The sequence below is a fragment of the Hemitrygon akajei genome, unplaced genomic scaffold (assembly GCF_048418815.1).
Source record: "Hemitrygon akajei unplaced genomic scaffold, sHemAka1.3 Scf000048, whole genome shotgun sequence".
Classification (NCBI taxonomy): Eukaryota; Metazoa; Chordata; class Chondrichthyes; order Myliobatiformes; family Dasyatidae; genus Hemitrygon; species Hemitrygon akajei.
Genome location: NW_027331934.1, coordinates 5,510,704 through 5,530,478, shown reverse-complemented (window position 1 = coordinate 5,530,478; position 19,775 = coordinate 5,510,704). Strand labels below are relative to the sequence as shown.

The 19,775-nt window shown below is 42.9% G+C and overlaps 1 protein-coding gene across 1 annotated transcript in view; it reads left to right on the top strand.

The window, feature by feature from the left end:
• LOC140720895 (uncharacterized) overlaps positions 1–19,775 on the top strand; it is a 222,558-nt gene that overhangs the window by 84,603 nt on the left and 118,180 nt on the right. Inside the window, 1 exon segment of the mRNA XM_073035741.1 lies at positions 17,715–17,807. Coding sequence (XP_072891842.1) covers positions 17,715–17,807 — 93 coding nt within the window.

Here is a 19,775-nt window from a genome sequence, read left to right as displayed (position 1 = left end):
AATATATATTAATGATTTAGATGAGGGAATTAAATGCAGCATCTCCAAGTTTGCGGATGACACAAAGTTGGGCGGCGGTGTTAGCTGTGAGGAGGATGCTAAGAGGATGCAGGATGACTTGGATAGGTTAGGTGAGTGGGCAAATTCATGGCAGATGCAATTTAATGTGGATAAATATGAGGTTATCCATTTTGGTTGCAAGAACAGGAAAACAGATTATTATCTGAACGGTGGCCGATTAGTAAAAGGGGAGGTGCAACAAGACCTGGGTGTCATTGTACACCAGTCATTGAAGGGAGGCATGCAGGTACAGCAGGCGGTGAAAAAGGCGAAAGGTATGCTAGCATTCATAGCAGAAGGATTTGAGTCCAGGAGCAGGGAGGTTCTGCTGCAGTTGTACAAGGCCTTGGTGAGACCACACCTATAATATTGTGTGCAGTTTTGTTCCCCTAATCTGAGGAAAGACATTCTTGCCATAGAGGGAGTACAAAGAAGGTTCAACAGATTGATTCCTGGAATGGCAGGACTTTCATATGAAGAAAGACTGGATCGACTAGGCTTATACTCGCTGGAAATTAGAACACTGAGGTGGGATCTTATTGAAATGTATAAAATTCTAAAGGGATTGGACAGGCTAGATGCAGGAAGATTGTTTCTGATGTTGGGGGAGTCCAGAACGAGGGGTCACAGTTTAAGGATAAAGGGGAAGACTTTTAGGACCGAGATGAGGAAAAACTTCTTCACACAGAGAGTGGAGAATCTGTGGAATTCTCTGCCACAGGAAACAGTTGAGGCCAGTTCATTGGCTATATTTAAGAAGGAGTTAGATATGGCCCTTGTGGCTAAAGGGATCAGGGGTATGGAGAGAAAGCAGATACAGGATTCTGAGTTGGATGATCAGCCATGATCATACTGAATGGCAGTGCAGGCTCGAAGGGCCAAATGGCCTATTCCTGCAAATATTTTCTATCCACCATCAACCCTTTAAATATCATTTGCCAGTCTGTCTTAGCTAATTCACGTCTCATATCTTCAAAGTTGCCCTTCTTTAAGTTCAGAACATTTGGTTCTGAATTAATTATGTCACTCTCCATCTTAATGAAGAATTCCACCATATTATGGTCACTCTTACACAAGGGGCCTCGCATGACAAGATTGCTAATTAACCCTTCCTCATTGCTCAATACCCAGTCTAGAATGACCTGCTCTCTAGTTGGTTCCTTGACATGTTGGTTCAGAAAACCATCCCGCACACATTCTAAGAAATCCTCTTCCTCAGCACCCTTACCAATTTGGTTCACCCCACTACCTGCTTTCTCCTAGTACGTGGATTGTTACACCAGGGGTAATAGGACGATTGACCTACTGTATGCAAACGTAGAGGATGCATACAGTGCATCCCCGCTGCCTGCACTGGGGAAAGCTGATCACAACCTGGTTTTGTTACAGCCCAGATATAAATCAATTGTGATGAGGCATCCCACTACCACACGCTCTTTTAGGAAGTGGACTCCTGAAGCTGAACAGGCCCTGAGAGACTGCTTCAGTACTACTAACTGGGATGTACTGCAAGAGGGGCTTTGTGGGGGCGTTGGGGAGGTCACTGAATGCACAACGGACTATATTAACTTTTGTGTGGATGTCGTTGTTCCTGTTAGAACTGTTCGCTGCTATCCCAATAATAAGCCCTGGATCACTAGTCACATCAAAGGCCTCCTAAATCAGAAGAAGAGGGCCTTTAAAGATGGTGATCGGTTGGAGCTTAAAAGAGTTCAGAAGGAACTCAGAGTACAGATAAGGGGGGCAAAGGAGCAGTATAGGAGGAAGCTAGAACAAAAGCTGCAGAAAAAAAGCATGACGGAGGTGTGGGATGGGATGAAGATCATCACCGGATGCGGTGCAAAGCGGGGGGGCAAACATAAGTGGAGATGTGGAGAAAGCGAACCAGCTGAACAACTTCTTCAATAGGTTCGACAGCACAATCTCATCCTCACCGCAGAACTCCACACCAGGCTTGTCTTTCTACTTGTCCTCCCTCTTACTTCCCTCACAGGAAAATAGCCACTCACAGGAGACCTTGCCCACGCCCAGGATTACGGCTGCACAGGTGGAAGGTCAACTGAGGAAGATCTGTACCAACAAGGCGGCTGGACCGGATGGAGTATCCCCACGATTACTGAGGGCCTGTGTGACTGAGCTGGGAGAACCACTACATCACATCTTCAACATGAGCCTGGAGCAGAGAAGAGTACCCAGACAGTGGAAAACATCCTGTATTGTCCCGGTACCGAAGAAACCACAACCAAAGGAGTTGAATGACTTCAGACCTGTTGCCTTGACGTCGCACGTGATGAAGACCATGGAGCGGCTGATAATACAGAATCTGAGGCCACAAACCAGGCACGCCCGGGATCCTCTTCAGTTTGTGTATAAGGAGAAGGTGGGAGTGGAGGATGCTATCACGTATTTGCTGCACAAATCCCTCTCTCACCTGGATGGGGTCAGTGGTGCTGTGAGGATTACATTCCTGGACTTCTCTAGTCCCTTTAACACCATCCAGCCCAAGATCTTAAGGCACAAACTAATGGAGATGGAAGTAGAATCTCACATGGTGGATTGGATAGTGGACTACTTGACAGATAGACCTCAGTATCTGTGGTTGGGAGACTGTAGGTCTGACATGGTGGTCAGCAGCACAGGGGCGCCGCAGGGGACCGTGCTCTCTCCGGTCCTGTTCACCCTGTACGTATCAGACTTCCAATATAACTCAGAGTCCTGCCATGTGCAGGTGTTCACTGATGACACGGCCATAGTGGGGTGTGTCAGGAATGGACAGGAGGAGGAGTATAGGAAACTGATACAGGACTTTGTGATATGGTGCAACTCAAACTACCTGCGTCTCAATATCACCAAGACCAAGGAGATGGTGGTGGACTTTAGGAGATCTAGGCCTCATATGGAGCCAGTGATCATTAATGGAGAATGTGTGGAGCAGGTTAAGACCTACAAGTATCTGGGAGTACAGTTAGACGAGAAGCTAGACTGGACTGCCAACACAGATGCCTTGTGCAGGAAGGCACAGAGTCGACTGTACTTCCTTAGAAGGTTGGCGTCATTCAATGTCTGTAGTGAGATGCTGAAGATGTTCTATAGGTCAGTTGTGGAGAGCGCCCTCTTCTTTGTGGTGGCGTGTTGGGGAGGAAGCATTAAAAAGAGGGACGCCTCACGTCTTAATAAGCTGGTAAGGAAGGCAGGCTCTGTCGTGGGCAAAGTACTGGAGAGTATAACATCGGTAGCAGAGCGAAGGGCGCTGAGTAGGCTACGGTCAATTATGGAAAACCCTGAACATCCTCTACATAGCACCATCCAGAGACAGAGAAGCAGTTTCAGCAACAGGTTGCTATCGATGCAATGCTCCTCAGACAGGATGAAGAGGTCAATACTCCCCAATGCCATTCGGCTTTACAATTCAACCGCCAGGAGTAAGATATGTTAAAGTGCCGGGGTTAGGACTCAATGCATTTAAGTAAACTACTTAAGAACTTTTTAAAAGCTATTATTAATGCTTTTTGAGATGGTGATTTTAGATGCATATCATATTTTTACTGAGTTAAGTATTGTATGTAATTAGTTTTGCTACAATAAGTGTATGGGTCATTGGAAAAAATGTTGAATTTCCCCATGGGGATGAATAAAGTATCTATCTATCTATCTAATGATGTTTTGTCAGAATGACTTCAAATATTTAGTTTTTAGTGCAGATCTTCAGCAACTTGAGATTCTGCCTGATTTCCACCGAATGACAGACTAGTGACAGTGAAGGGGGGGGGGGGGATTTCCAAACACGATTTGAACACCAGACTCACGGGTCTATTTCTACTGTTGTAAACACGGAAAAGCCGATCCGGAGATGTCAGAACACACCACAGCTACTGAATTAATGATACATACTACTGTATAAAACATTCAGAAATAACAAAGATAGAAGAAACCAAAAGAACTTTGTCATATATTCTTTGACCCTCACCAAATTTTTATCAAAACCCCATAGAAAGTTTCCCATCCGGACACTTCACGCTTTGCACGATAACTACTCTGCCCGTGACTGTGAGGAACGGCAGAGACCTTTGGATACAGATCGGCACATCACGGAAACCATTCTCCCCCCGAGACTTCACGGTTCCTCGGTAAAGCAGGCAGTGAAATCAAAGATCTCCACAACCTGGGACGTTCTCCTTTCTCACCCACCCCACTCCGGGAGAAAACACAACAGCCATAAAGCTCCAGGACAAATGCGAGGAGCTTCAGGAAACGAGGCGAGTTCGGGGAAGTTAATGGGACTCAGTGGGCAAAATCACACCACGTGATTTGGCGTCACAAAGCGGAGGGCGGGGCAAATGTGCAGCACACAGCCTCACGTGACCTGTCGACGGGACTTCCAATTCAATTCTGCGGAAACAGACAACCAGGGCTCCTGGTTTGGATCGTTCAATGCAGATTAAGTGAAGTCGACACATTTCTGACGAGCCCCGATAATTGGAAAATAAATGAGTAACTAGCCCTCAGTTCGGAGCTCACGACCAACATCGGATCTCCCCGCTCGGGATTGGTCTCAATACTCACCGATGGGAAAGTGATACCTTCGGCCCGCAGACAGAGATCCCGACGGAAGAGACGAAAGGCTTTCCCGAACACATAGCCGACCCACTTCAGCTCTGAGCTGAGAGGATAACTCCGTCCACCCGGAGACTGTGAGCATGCGCGGAGATTGTTACATCATCGGGAGGCGGGGCCTCGGAAACAGACGCGCAGATGCTGCCCATCTGCGGTTAAATGGGAAGGGCAAACGGGATCACGTGTCAGGAGTGGTGACCCCCTCCCCCCCCCCCCCCCCAGGCAGAGAATCCAGCTACTCATTAGTCTGTGGAAAGAAGCAAACTTGCCGCTCACATCTCCTCTCACCTTAAATGTATTAGACATTTCAACCCCCAGGAAAAATATATCGTCTGTCCACTCTATCTATTCCCCTCGTAATCTTATAAACGTCCACCAAGTCTCACCCCAGCCTGCGCCGCTCTGGAGAAAACAACACAAGTTTGTCCAGCCTCCCGTTATAGCTCATGCCCTCTAATCCAGGCAGTGTCCTGGTAAACCTCTTCTGCGCCCTCTCCAAAGCCCCGACATCCTTCCGAGAATGGGGGCGACCAGAACTGTATGAAACACTCCAGATGTGGTCTAACTACTTTTATAAAACTGTGTTACGAACTGAAACGTTTTAGAAACGAACCAGCAGCAATAGAGTTCACACTGGAGTCTGGTTTTGATGGTTAAAACAATCTGTTTATTAGTATCTACTTATAATATAGTAACTTACCGAAATAAAGGGAAGTTAACAGTGTTAAGTGTATATATGTATAAATGTAATTCCCAGACTATCGAGCCTGAGGGAACAAAGCTTAGAGTCTTGAGATGGTAAAGTAGGAAAGTTCAGTAATACACGGAATAAATGATGGGAGAGAGATATTTGTAATCCAGGGCGAAACGTAGAGAAAAGGCCGTTACTTCAAAATAACCGCCGTCGAAGTTCTTATCCGTTGAATCCGTCCACATACGAGTTATCAGCGAAAGTGACCTGTCACAGGAATACCGTCTTCCAGGGGTTACCACACAACATACCCAGGCAAGGGTTAACACAATATATTCCAGAACCCACTCCTATGGATTATACGAAGTGACAGCCACACACATTCGTTGTGGTTCCGTGTACCGATGATCAACCCACTCTTGTGGGCTTAGGAGAGTTCCAAGCCTCAGCTGCGACTAACTGAAGCGATCAGCTTTTCCAGTCTCTCTCTCTCTCTTTAGACTGGCCGACTGCCTGTCTGCAGATCGCTCTCTCTCTCTCTCTTATGGTTCAGTCCACAGTCAGCGCTGTCAGCCTGTGACTGACGTCATAGCCCCGCCTCCTCACGCCGCCGCTCTTAAAGAAACAGTCACAGTACGACCGCAGGCTCGTAACAGCCGCAACACCACTCCCGACTTTTGAACTCAATGCTTCAACTAATAAAGACAAGCATGCCATTTGCCTTCTTAACCACCCGATCAATCTGTGCAGTCTCTTTCAGGGAGCGATGCACTTGGAGTCTAAGATCCCTCTGATCATCAACACTGTTCAGGGTTTTACATTTAACAGTGTACTGTCTCATACATTCGACCTACCGAGCTGCCAAGATGATCATCACTAATCAAATCTCACTGAGATTTCTCAGGTCCTGTTGAATTTATTGCCAAGTGCACAAGTACGGGAAGGTACAGGGACAGAGAAACACTGACTTGTGGCAGCATCACAGGTAAGTACATTTAGATAACACACGAAACACAATTTATACGATTCTCTATCAGTAACAATCTGTAAATATGTTTTATGTCATTGACGATATTTAAAATACATCGTGTCGAGATCAATATTAAAATGTGCATTTTGTGTCAATAACAGAGTTGGAAAGGTTGAATTTGGTCCCTGTCTCCATTCCTCCTGTAATCCACAACCAGCTCCTTTGTTTTTGTCACAATGAGGGAGAGGTTGTTTTCTTGACACCACTGTGTCGGGGTGATGACTTCTTCTCTGTCGGCTGCCTCGTTATTATTTGAGATCAGGCCAGTCAGTGTAGTGTCGTCAGTAAATTTAATTAGCAGATTGGAGCTGTGGGTGGCGACACAAGTCATGGGAATACAGAGAGTAAAGGAGGGGACTAAACAGACAACCCTGTGGGGTATGTGTGCTGAGGATCAGAGAGACAGAGGTGAGGGAGCCCACTCTTACCACCTGCCGGCGATCTGACAGGAAGTCCAGGATCCAGCTACACAAGGCAGAGTGAAGGCCGAGGTCTCTGAGCTTCTTGTCGATACTTCACGCCTTCGTATGGCTACTGCTCTGCCCATGACTGCAAGGAACTGCATAAGAACATCAGAGAAACAAGCCTCCCCTCCATGGACTCTTCCTACACTTCCCCTGCTTCGGAAAAGCAGACCATTTACTCAAACATCCTCACAACCTGGACATTCTCGCTGCAAACCCGCTCTCCCATCGGGGAAGAGATACAAAAGCCTTAAAGCGCGAACCACCCGGCTCAAGGACGGCTTCCTGTCTGTGGTTAGAAGCCAAATGAATGATAAAATGGACTCTTCCTCACAATATAACTCGACGTGACCCTGCACCATATGTCTATCGGCACTGCACTTTCTCTACAGCCATAATGCTTTGTCACAGTGTTTGTTTTATTATTTTCGTTTTTCATTTTTAGAATCGTTCTTATTTGTACAAAATCTTCTACAGCTATAAAATGATACAAAACTTCAATAGATCAATATGTATACAATTAATAAAGCTGAAAAAACTGATCGTAACATATAAAAATGAAAAATAAAAGAAGAAAATAAAGAACCCCATCTAATTAGGAAAAAACCCCACTAATTACAAAAAAGGGGGAAAAAACCAATAGGAATCAACAACCCGGAAGGAAACCATATAGCATAATTCAAATTAAATGATAATATTTGGCAAAAGAACCCCATCTTCTCTCAAAATCGAATCGTGGATCAAAATGTTCTACATCCTTTTTTTTTCCAAACTAAGACATAACATCACTTGAGATAACCATTCAGTTAATGTAGAGGAAGAAATATCTTTCCATTTTAAGAAAATAACCCTCCTTGTCAGTAGTGTATCAAATGCAATTAGCATGTTGATCTGAAGATGAAATACCCTGAATATGATATGGAACTATTCCAAACAGAACAGTCAATCTATTAGGTTGTAAATTAACTTTCAGAGCTTTAGAAATTGCAGAAAATAAAGATTTCCAAAACAATTTAAATGAAGACCATGAACAGAACATTTTCACAAAGTAGCTACTTCAGTTTTACATCTATCACAGCATTTGTCTATACTAGGTAATATTTTAGATAGTCTAACCTTTGTTAAATAATAACGGTGAACAATTTTATGAACGATTTGGATGAAGGCATGAGAATAACATCAGCAAATTTGCTGATGATACTAAGCTGGGTGGTAGTGTGACATGTGATGAGAATGTTAGGATAATTCAGGGTGACTTGGATAGGCTGGGTGAGTGGGCAGATACTTGGCAGATGGCGTTTAATGTGAATAACTGTGAGATTATCCACTTTGGAAGTAAGAACAGGAAGGCAGATTATTATGTGAACGGTATAGAGTTGGGTAAGGGAGTAATACCAAGAGATCTCGGAGTCCCTGTTCATCAGTCACTGAAGATGAATGAGCAAGTGCAGCAGGCAGTGGAGAATGCTAATGGAATGTTGGCCTTTATTGCAAAGGGAATTGAGTACAAGAGCAAGGAAATCCTCTTGCATTTGTACAGAGCCCTGGTGAGACCACACCTGGAGTATTGTGTACAGTTTTGGTCTCCAGGGTTAAGGAAGGACATCCTGGCTGTAGAGGAAGTGCAGCGTAGATTCACAAGGTTAATTCCTGGGATGTCTGGACTGTCTTACGCAGAGATGTTAGAGAAACTGGGCTTGTAAATGCTGGAATTAAGGAGATTGAGAGGGGATCTTATTGAAACATATAAGATTATTAAGGGATGGACAAGATAGAGGCAGGAAATATGTTCCAGATGCTGGGAGAGTCCAGTACCAGAGGGCATGGTTTGTGAATAAGGGGTAGGTCATTTAGGACAGAGTTAAGGAAAAACTTCTTCTCCCAGAGAGTTCTGGGGGTCTGGAGTGCACTGCCTCGGAAGGTAGCGGAGGCCAATTCTCTGGATGCTTTCAAGAAGGAGCTAGATAGGTATCTTATGGATAGGGGAATCAAGGAATATGGGGACAAGGCAGGAACCGGGTATTGATAAGGAATTGATCAGCCATGATCTCAAAATGGCGGTGCAGGCTCGAAGGGCCGAATGGTCTACTTCTGCACCTATTGTCTATTGTCTATTGTCTAAATTGAAATAAACAATGGTTGACACATACAGAAGAAGAATTTACGTTTTTTCGAAACTCGAAGACAAACTTCATTAACAAAGGTCATATTAAGTTCTCTCTCCCAATCTTGTTTAATCTTTAGTGATAGGTTCTCTTTTTGTAACAAAAATAAATTATAAATTCTGCTAATGGAAACTTACACTAAGGGATTCAATTTCAAAATGGTATCCAACAAATCAGATTCTTGTAAATATGGAAACTTAGGTAAACATTGTTGTAAAAAATGTTTCACCTGACATATTGACACCTGACTACTCAAACTACCTGCGTCTCAATATCACCAAGACCAAGGAGATGGTGGTGGACTTTAAGAGATCTAGGCCTCATATGGAGCCAGTGATCATTAATGGAGAATGTGTGGAGCAGGTTAAGACCTACAAGTATCTGGGAGTACAGTTAGATAGATATATAGATAGATAGATAGATAGATAGATAGATAGATAGATAGATAGATAGATAGATAGATAGATAGATAGATAGATAGATAGATAGATAGATAGATAGATAGATAGATAGATAGATAGATAGATAGATACTTTATTCATCCCCATGGGGAAATTCAACATTTTTTCCAATGTCCCATACACTTGTTGTAGCAAAAACTAATTACAAACAGTACTTAACTCAGTAATAATATGATATGCATCTAAATCACTAACTCAAAAGCATTAATAATAGCTTTAAAAAAAAGTTCTTAAGTCCTGGCAGTTGAATTGTAGAGCCTAATGGCATTGGGGAGTATTGACCTCTTCATCCTGTCTGAGGAGCATTGCATCGATAGTAACCTGTCGCTGAAACTGCTTCTCTGTCTCTGGATGGTGCTATGTAGAGGATGTTCAGGGTTTTCCATAATTGACCGTAGCCTACTCAGCGCCCTTCGCTCAGCTACCGATGTTAAACTCTCCAGTACTTTGCCCACGACAGAGCCCGCCTTCCTTACCAGCTTATTAAGACGTGAGGCGTCCCTCTTCTTAATGCTTCCTCCCCAACACGCCACCACAAAGAAGAGGGCGCTCTCAACAACTGACCTATAGAACATCTTCAGCATCTCACTGCAGACATTGAATGACACCAACCTTCTAAGGAAGTACAGTCGACTCTTTGCCTTCCTGCACAAGGCAAGAATATTTTTAGCTTCACGTAGTGTTATAGCTAAAGGCTCAAATACAAGTTTAAAAAATAAAGGGCTTTAGGGACATCCCTGTCTAGTGCCACGAGGAAGTGAGAAAAAAAGAAGACCTGCAGTTCTTAGTAATGACAAGCTCAAGGGCGGTTTCCTGTCTGTGGTTATAAGCCAAATGAATGATAAAAATGGACTCGGCCTCACAATGTAACTCGACGTGACCCTGCACCATATGTCTATCTGCACTGCACTTTCTCTGCAGCCATAATGCTTTGTTACAGTTATTGTTCTGTCGTATATCAGCTCAATATACTGTTGAAGTATATCGATCTGTGTGGATGGTACGTCAGGGAAGATTTTCACTGTAGCTCAGTACGTTATGAGAATAAACAAATTTCCCATTTTAATTACGTGGAAATATTAGACAGACCGAGCTTCTGCTCTGGAAAACGGAGAAGGAAACTGAACTGTTGTCATTTCTGTGGAAAGCAAATCTATGGAAAAGACTTCAATCTCGCATTACGATCTGCGGTAACTGGGATCAGGTGACCGGTGGTGGGTCTCCCATATCAATATCAGAATCAGGTTTAATAGCACCGGCATATGTCATGAAATTCGTTGTCCCTGCGACAGCAGTAGAACCTAATTCATAACAATAGATTTTCACAATTGTCACTTAAAATAAGAATATACATTTTAAGTAGTGAAATTATATAAATAGAACAAAAATATTTTTTAAAATGTAATAAACTATTTTAATTGTGTAGACTATTTGACTGACCGGGTTGTTGCTTTGGTAATTGTGGAGTGAAGCTTAACTGAACTGTACACATTTATGAGAAGGTCAGAGAAATAGAAAAGGCTAAATTCTCACATAAATGGGTCAGACACCCAGAAATATCGGCTGCACTTCAGCAGATAAAAACAGTGAAATGAAACATGCTGAAAATATTGCAGAAAAAAACATATTGTCCACCACAATGAGAGGACGTGACTGATCCGGATCTCACTGCCTTGTCTGAACGGGGAAAGGTGAAGCTACACGGACACGTAGAGCAGTGACCCGCAGATGCTGCAGATCTGCAGAAAAACGCGAACAGGAAACGGGATCAGCTGACCGCTTTGGTCTCGCATCCCCAGATAGAGAACCAGCTACCCACCACTCTGTGGAAAGAAGCAAACTTGCCGCTCACATCTCCTCTCGCCTTAAATGTATTAGACATTTCAACCCCCAGGAAAAATATATCGTCTGTCCACTCTATCTATTCCTCTCGTAATCTTATAAACGTCCATCCAGTCTCACCCCAGCCTGCGCCGCTCTGGAGAAAACAACACAAGTTTATCCAACCTCTCGTTATAGCTCATGCCCTCAAATCTAGGCAGAGTCCTGGTAAACCTCTTCTGCGCCCTCTCCAAAGCCCCGACATCCTTCCGAGAATGGGGGCGACCAGAACTGTATGAAACACTCCAGATGTGGTCTAACGAGTTTTATAAAACTGTGTTACGAACTGTAACGTTTTAGAAACGAACCAGCAGCAATAGAGTTCACACTGGAGTCTGGTTTTGATGTTAAAACCACTCTCTTTATTAGTATCTACATATAATATAGTAACTTAACGAAATAAAGGAAAGATAGCAGTGTTAAGTGTATATATGTGTAAATGTAATTCCCAGACTATCGAGCCTGAGGGAACAAAGCTCAGTCTTGAGATGGTAAAGTAGGAAAGTTCAGTACTCCACGGAATAAATGATGGGAGAGAGATATTTGTAATCCAGGGTGAAATGTAGAAAAACAGCCGTTACATCAAAATAACCGTCGACGAAGTTCTTATCCGTTGAATCCGTCCAGATACGAGTTCTCAGCGAAAGTGACCTGTCACAGGAATACCGTCTTCCAGGGGTTACCACACAACATACCCAGGCAAGGGTTAACACAAGATACTCCAAAACCCACTCCTGTGGATTATGCGAAGTGACAGCCACACACATTCGTTGTGGTTCCGTGTACCGATGATTAACCCACTCTTGTGGGCAGCGGAGAGTTCCAAGCATCAGCTGCGACTAACTGAAGCGATCAGCTTTTCCAGTCTCTCTCTCTCTCTCTTTAGACTGGCCGACTGCCTGTCTGCAGATCGCTCTCTCTCTTATGGTTCAGTCGACAGTCAGCGCTGTCAGCCTGTGACTGACGTCATAGCCCCGCCTCCTCACGCCGGCGCTCTTAAAGAAACAGTCACAGTACGACCGCTGGCTCGTCACAGCCGCAACACAACTTCCCGACTTTTGAACTCAATGCTTCAACTAATAAAGACAACCATGCCATTTGCATTCTTAACCACCCGATCAATCTGTGCAGCCTCTTTCAGGAAGCGATGAACTTGGAGTCTAAGATCCCTCTGATCATCGACACTGTTCAGGGTTTTGCATTTAACAGTGTACTGTCTCATACATTCGACCTACCGAGCTGCCAAGATGATCATCACTAATCAAATCTCACTGAGATTTCTCAGGTCCTGTTGAATTTATTGCCAAGTGCACAAGTACGGGAAGGTACAGGTACAGAGAAACACTGGCTTGTGGCAGCATCACAGGCAAGTACATTCAGATAACACTCGGAACAGAAATTATACTATTCTCTGTAAGTAATAATCTATAAATATGTTTTCTACCATTAACAATACATAAAATACATTGTGTCATGATCAATATTGAAATGTGCATTTTGTATCAATAACAGACTTGGAAATGTTGAATTTGGTCCCTGTCTCCATTCCTCCTGTAATCCACAACCAGCTCCTTTGTTTTTGTCACAATGAGGGAGAGGTTGTTTTCTTGACACCACTGTGTCGGGGTGATGACTTCTTCTCTATTCGCTGCCTCGTTATTGTTTGGGATTCGGCCGATCAATGTAGTGCCGTCAGCAAATCTAATTAGCAGATTGGAACCCGCCACTGCAGCCCCACAGTGCACTATGTACTGATTGCAAAGCTACGAAATTGCATGTGAATAGCCTCCCCTCCCCCAACTCCACTCTTTCTGCGTCACCAGCAGACTAGGACATCTCACATCTCGCTGCCTCCGCCAGGACATTAAACTGTGAACAACTGTGGTCAGGGACTGATCTCTGGGGTACTCCAAACGCTACCTCCTTCCAGTCTGAAAACAACCCACTCATCCAGACACACACTACCGGCAGTTTATCGATCTCCAACGAAAAAGCCTAATCACCTACTCCCGATGTTCAATACCATTGCTGACTCTGAGTTTACCACCGTCAAATGCCAGGAGGGACATAATAATCAGAAAGTCTCTGTCACAGCCGTGTAAATAAAATGTGATCTCAGTAGGTGTGTGGCGCATGCTCAGAATGCGAAGGAGACAGACAAACTGAGCCAAGTCACAGACTGATGAAGGGGAGGAGTGATCCATTTTGACACAGAGAGGGAAGCAGAGAGTTTGATATTGTGCCTGATACCGGAACTGTGGCCAGTTAAAAGTTGAAGCTTTGTTCCTTCAAAATGTTTTGAGTTGTGACAGTGTTTTTATCAGAAGGCACCATGAAGACTCAAATTAGTTCAGTTGAATTGTTGTCCTTCACCCACTGACGTGCTTTGTAAACTTTTAGCAGTGTAGAAAAGTCAAAGGATTTGTGTATGGGAATCACAAACACAACAGCACGTTAGTTCCGCTGTATCTGTCAGTTCACCAGCGCTTGAATGCCGCCGATCCTTGAATGTGGAGGCGGAGATGCTGGAGAAGACAGCGCCCCACTCGCTACAAGGAGAGCCCGAACACGTGTCCATATTCGGGATCTGATCGGATACACCGCCATGACATTAACAGCAGTGAAATGTCAATCACTGGCTCTCATTTTGGAAGGGATTCAGTCGGCCATCGAAGATACACCGATGTTCACCTGCTCCGTGTGTGCGAAGAGACTCATTCAGTTAACCCACCTTGTGATGCTCCGGTGAGTTCACAATAAATAGAGGCCACATTTCTGTCCGGAGTGAGCAAAGAGTTTTACTCAATCATCCCAGCTGCTGCAACACCACAACTTCACATCAGGGAGGAAGTTCAAATCAGCTCCGTGTTAAATGTTTCACCATCACGGTGACTGAAGGCAGCTGCAGGTTCATGAGGGACTGTTACTGTCAGATTCTGCAGTTCTTGCGGCTGCTCATCGCACCCAGGACTGAACCCTGGTCACTGAGCATTGGAGGTGTCCGTTCTGCTGATGTTAGCCTTAAACTAGACTGGTGTTTAATATTGTGGATCTGTGAAAGATAAATCACTTCTGTGTCAAATCCCGTGTTTCAGGTACTTACTGTCTCTACCACACTCACAATGTACACTAGAGAGGCCATTCGGCCCATCTGGTCCCTGCCCATGTTTATTTTCCGTATCAGTATATCAAAATCTACCCCTGCCGTTCCCCTCTCACTCTCCCTGTGATGACAGGTTGCAACTAGTCACCACTCCGTGGGATAGGAGATTTCCCTTGAATTTCATAGCATCATAGAAATCTACAAAACATTACCGATGCTTTGGCCCATAATGTTGTACCGACCATGTAACTTACTCTAGAAACTGCTTAGAATTACCCTACCGCATAGCCACCTATTTTCCTAAGCTCCATGTACCTATCTAAGAGTCTCTTAAAATACCCTATTGTATCCGCTTCTACCACTGTCGCTGGCGGTGCATTCCACACACACACCACACTTTCCTTAAAAACCTTAGCTCTGACATCTCCGCTGTACCTACTTCCAGGCAGCTTAAACCTATTCCCCCTCGTGTTAGCCGTTTCACCCCTGGGAAAAGCCTCTGGCTACCCACACGACCAATGCCTCTCATCATCTTATACACCTGCATGAATTTCCTGCATGATTTTCTCCGGGCTGAATAAGACGATGAGCTCACTGTGGTTGTGACGTTCTTCAGGGCTCCGGACGAAGTTGGTTAAGCTCCTTCTTCCCCGCTCTTTTCAACGTTTTGGGTCATTTTCACCAATTTTAAAGGACTGTGCCTCAGACAGCTGGGTTGTTGCAATTGTTACGTACCAGCAGCAACAGATCACTAATGGAATCTGGTTTCGATGTTAGAACCACTCTCTAATAAATATAATTTATCTAAAACCCATTTTTTTAGATATTTGCAAGTTAGAAATTTTCTATATAATGAATTAAAGTCTTTTTCGAAAGTATGTCCATTGGACATTACAGAAAGAATTTTAACTCTTAATCCTTGTCAAAAGGGTTTAGTAGCTCTCATTTATAATATGATTATGAATGTACAGCCAGATATATCAGAAAAAAATTAAGAAGGAATGGCAGGAAGAATTGCATTGTCCTATATCTACTGAGCAATGGGAAAAAATTTTATCATTGGTAAACTCATCCTCTATTTGTGCTAAACATGCTCTAATACAATTTAAGGTTGTACCTAGAGCTCACATGTCTAAAAATAAACTTGCTCGATTTTATTCTTATGTTAATCCAACCTGTGATGGATGTCATTCTGATGTTGCTTCATTGACCCATATGTTTTGGTCTTGTCCTTGTTTACAAAACTATTGGAAGGATATTTTCAATATCATTTCAAGAGTTTTAAATATTAATCTTCAACCGCATCCTTTTACTGCAATTTTTGGTCTACCAATGATAGATAATATGTGTCTATCCGCTTCATCCCAGCGAATGATTGCATTTGTTACACTAATGGCTAGAAGATCTATTTTACTGAACTGGAAAGAAATTAATCCTCCAACTGTATTTCAGTGGTTCTCTCAAACCATTTCCTGTTTGAGTTTAGAAAAAAATAGAAGTGTGGATTTTAACTCTTCAGTTAAATTTGAGGAAACTTGGAGACCATTTATTCAACATTTTCATAGGAATTAAATGGTCTGATCCTGAACCTTATTGTTACTATCCTGAATTGTATAGATGGAGGTTCGGAGTCATTGGCACTACTGTATGTATTTAACATTATACAATTGCCCATGTTGGTTAGTTTTTTTTTTCTTTTAGTTGTTTTTTTTTAATTCTTATGGTTTTTTTTTGGGGGGGGTTCTTTTTCTTTTTATTTTCTTTTTGAATCCTTTACATTAATACTATGAGTTTGGGAGACTTTATATATTGATTAACACATATCTGATTGTTAATGAATCTATTAATTGTGTACTCTCAAATGTTTTGTACTTATATTTTACTTATGTTTTTTCTTAAAAATTAATAAAAAGATTTAAAAAGAAAGAAAGAACCACTCTCTTAATTAGTATCTGCTACAAATATAAAAGATTAAACAAAATAAACAGAAGTTAAGAGTGTTATGCGTATATACAGCTCCCGAACTATCAAGCTTGGGAAACAATGCTTAAAGTCTTCAGATGGTAAAGTGGAAAAGTTCAGTAATCCACGGAATAAGTGAGTGAGAGGAGAGATTTGTAAATCCACACGAACTTGTGGAGAGAAGGCAATTACGAAGAATTCCACACACATTCCACGCTGGGTAAACGAAATAACAGTCGCCGAAGATCTTATCCGTCGATTCGTTCCGAAATCCACTTAGAAATATCACCAGGTGACAGTGGCAGGAATATCGTCTTCAAGTGGTTATCACAGAACACCCCGATTCCAGGTAAGGGCCAACGAAAGTGATACCACAGGATACTCCAACAAATCCATGCATATGGATTATACGAAGTGACACTCAAACATCTGTTGTGCACTGCGTGCCGATGATCAACCCAATCTTTTGGGCATAGCAGTGACAAGCTGAAGTCTCTGTCACTCTCTCTCTCTCTTCCTCTCCCTCTCCTTCCCCTCCCTCTCTCCCCCCGTCTCTGCTGCAGCGCGTGTGTGACGTCACAGCCCCGCCTCACTCAGGCACTTAAAGCGACACTCACAGTAAACGAATCTGCGATCTCGCAACACAATGCACCTCTAAAGTCTGACAACAGGCTAGCGAGTGAAACTTCGGTGGTGCAGAATCAGAAACCAAAGTGTTGCCAGCCTGAGTCAGGCTTTGGGGCTCCAGAGAGAGAATGGGTCTAGAGTTTAGGAGGAGGAAGAGGAAGAGGAAACAGACCAGCAGGATATGGCTACAAAAGGAAGATCAGAAGAATTTGGAAACTGGTTGACCCAAAAAAAAGATGGTTAGGTTCTGCAAAATACTGGTGGAAATCAAAAGATCAGGCAACAATTGTTGAGAGGAATAAATAAACAACTTTTAGACCGAGCCTCTTCAGCATACCTAGACTGTGTACTCCGCTGCTTAGTTGCTGCCTGAACTGCAGAGCTCCTCCAGCATTTTGTGTGTGAGCGTCTCTGTATGTCCAGCAACTGCAGAATCTCCTGTTTTATATCTGCATTTTACTTTGGCATTAGATACACGTTGATATTGAGTACATTGTTTACGTGAGCCGCTTTCTGCGTTAAAAGAGCTGCAGGTTTTTGCTATACACCCAAAAAAGAATGAGATATGGACATTGAACCGGTGCTTCAAGAAATGTTTAATGGCACCGTTATGACCCATAAGGCCCTGCGGTAATAATTTCTGTCAGGCACTGAAGCACTGATGAACTGCGCAGGCGTCAGGCTGATGACGTCCCCGAGTATCACGCATGCGTGCAGAACACAGAAGGCTTTGAAAATGTCGGTTGCAGGTAAGAGCGATTCTCTGTGTTTTTATCTTAAACACCGACTTCGGGACGATTCCTGTGAATTTCTGACACCGTGGCCAGCAATCCCGGGACAGTCCTGCCCTCTTCCCTCTCTCTCAGCCCCACTATCCGTACACGGACCCCGGGGAGCTTCCGGCTGATGAGGGAATGGGAACCGATGGATCTCTCAGACAGAGCTGTGCTCCAGCTATCTAAATGCAAGGATTAGGAACTCGGAGAAAGGGAACAAAACCCATCTGTGGACACTTTCTGGAGGTCCAAGATACGTATGTTCCACGACCGCTGGACTAAGTGTGTAAATGTAGGAGGGGACTATGTTGAAAAATAGATGTGTTAGATTTTCTAAAATTGACTCCTTCTACCTTAGGCCACAAACTTATCTATCACCCCTTTTATATAGGGAAAAGCAGTATAACATTAGATGATCATCACCATAAGATGAAAGTTTAAATCTTAGCCTTTGTTTTAAATTAGCACTTAGTCTTTCCTGTGATTAGAAAATAGGAATCTTGGCTAAATTACCAGACATAAAGTATGGTGTGGTACAGTGCTAGCGTTGTAGATTAGCAAGGATTCTACTTTGGGTTGGACTTCCAGAGCACACTTACTGGATATCCACAGGACAGTATTGTTGAAGACTAAGACAGTACTTTCAAATAGAATTGGAAAGGAAATGAGAGCTTTTACCACCTGGTCATTTGCCATCCCTTCTTGTGATTCTGCTCCTAAATGTGAAGACATGGAGAAGTGAGATTAAAATTATGCCATCGAACTGGTTGTAAGAATGGACCACACCTATTAGTCCTCATTTGCTTTATTCAGAGCCTTGTCAATAGCATGAATAACTGAATAAACATTTCATTAGAATGGGGTGGATTAAACTGAATATATAGGATCTTTAAATTATACCCCTGCCCACTTATTATTTTCGCTGGAAAAGAGATGTTGAAATTCTAAGTAATCCTGACTAAAGTGTAATATGGTTTTAAAAAAAGCTCAAGGTCAAATAAGTGTGAGACATTTGTAGAGCATTTTATAGGAAGGGACATTAAAGACATTCATCATTCATGCTGATTTTTCCTCCCAGCACTGCCGCAAATACACAAACCACCCCACCTCCCTTCAAATCTACTCCATGCTGTGCCTGATGAACCAGCCAAGATTAGCAGTTCACCATCTGTGGGAAAAATTGAGTACAAATACCTAATAAGGTTGGGATGTGTACATTCGTCTCCCAATTTATGATGTAGGAGCATTGATATTATGCTGCTTTGTGCGTAAAATATACAATCCTCTTTGTTTACTTCTTTATTAGCTAGTGAACTTACAAGTTTGCTTCAGGGAGTTAAGCAATTTAATTTTAAACAATAGCATGAATTGATAAATGTTACCAATTTTAAATAGCAAAAAGTTTTTTTCCTGGGAAAAAATAAAAGGGGGAAAAAGAAGACTTTTGGTCTGAAGTTTGAATAGTATTATGATGTGACTGCTTTTTTCGAAAGAAAAGAACAAAAATTGTAGTTATCCAAATGCAGAAAGGTTAATCCTACATTAAATGTGAATTACGATTAAGAGATCCAAGATAATGTTTATTTAATAAAATAATTTAATTCCAATTAATGCTTTAAATCTACATTATACGTTCAAGAATGCATTTTAGGTAGCTCAACACCTCATGCAGGTCAGTCAGGTATCTCTGCTCCCTTTAAACTTGCACGTTTCTGTTTCCCAGATGCTTTTGAAACTTACTTTGACCTTATTTTCTGAGCTTCTTTTAAACTTGCAGGTTATGTGGAACACATCATTCTGTAATGTGATGTCTAAAAACAGTGATTTGGAACTGAGGTATGATGTATTAATATGAGAACATCTAATAATACAGAAAATCTGCTAGTCCGACACCCAAGACCCAACCATGGCAGGTTCACTAAGTTTTACTGTGGTTAGTCA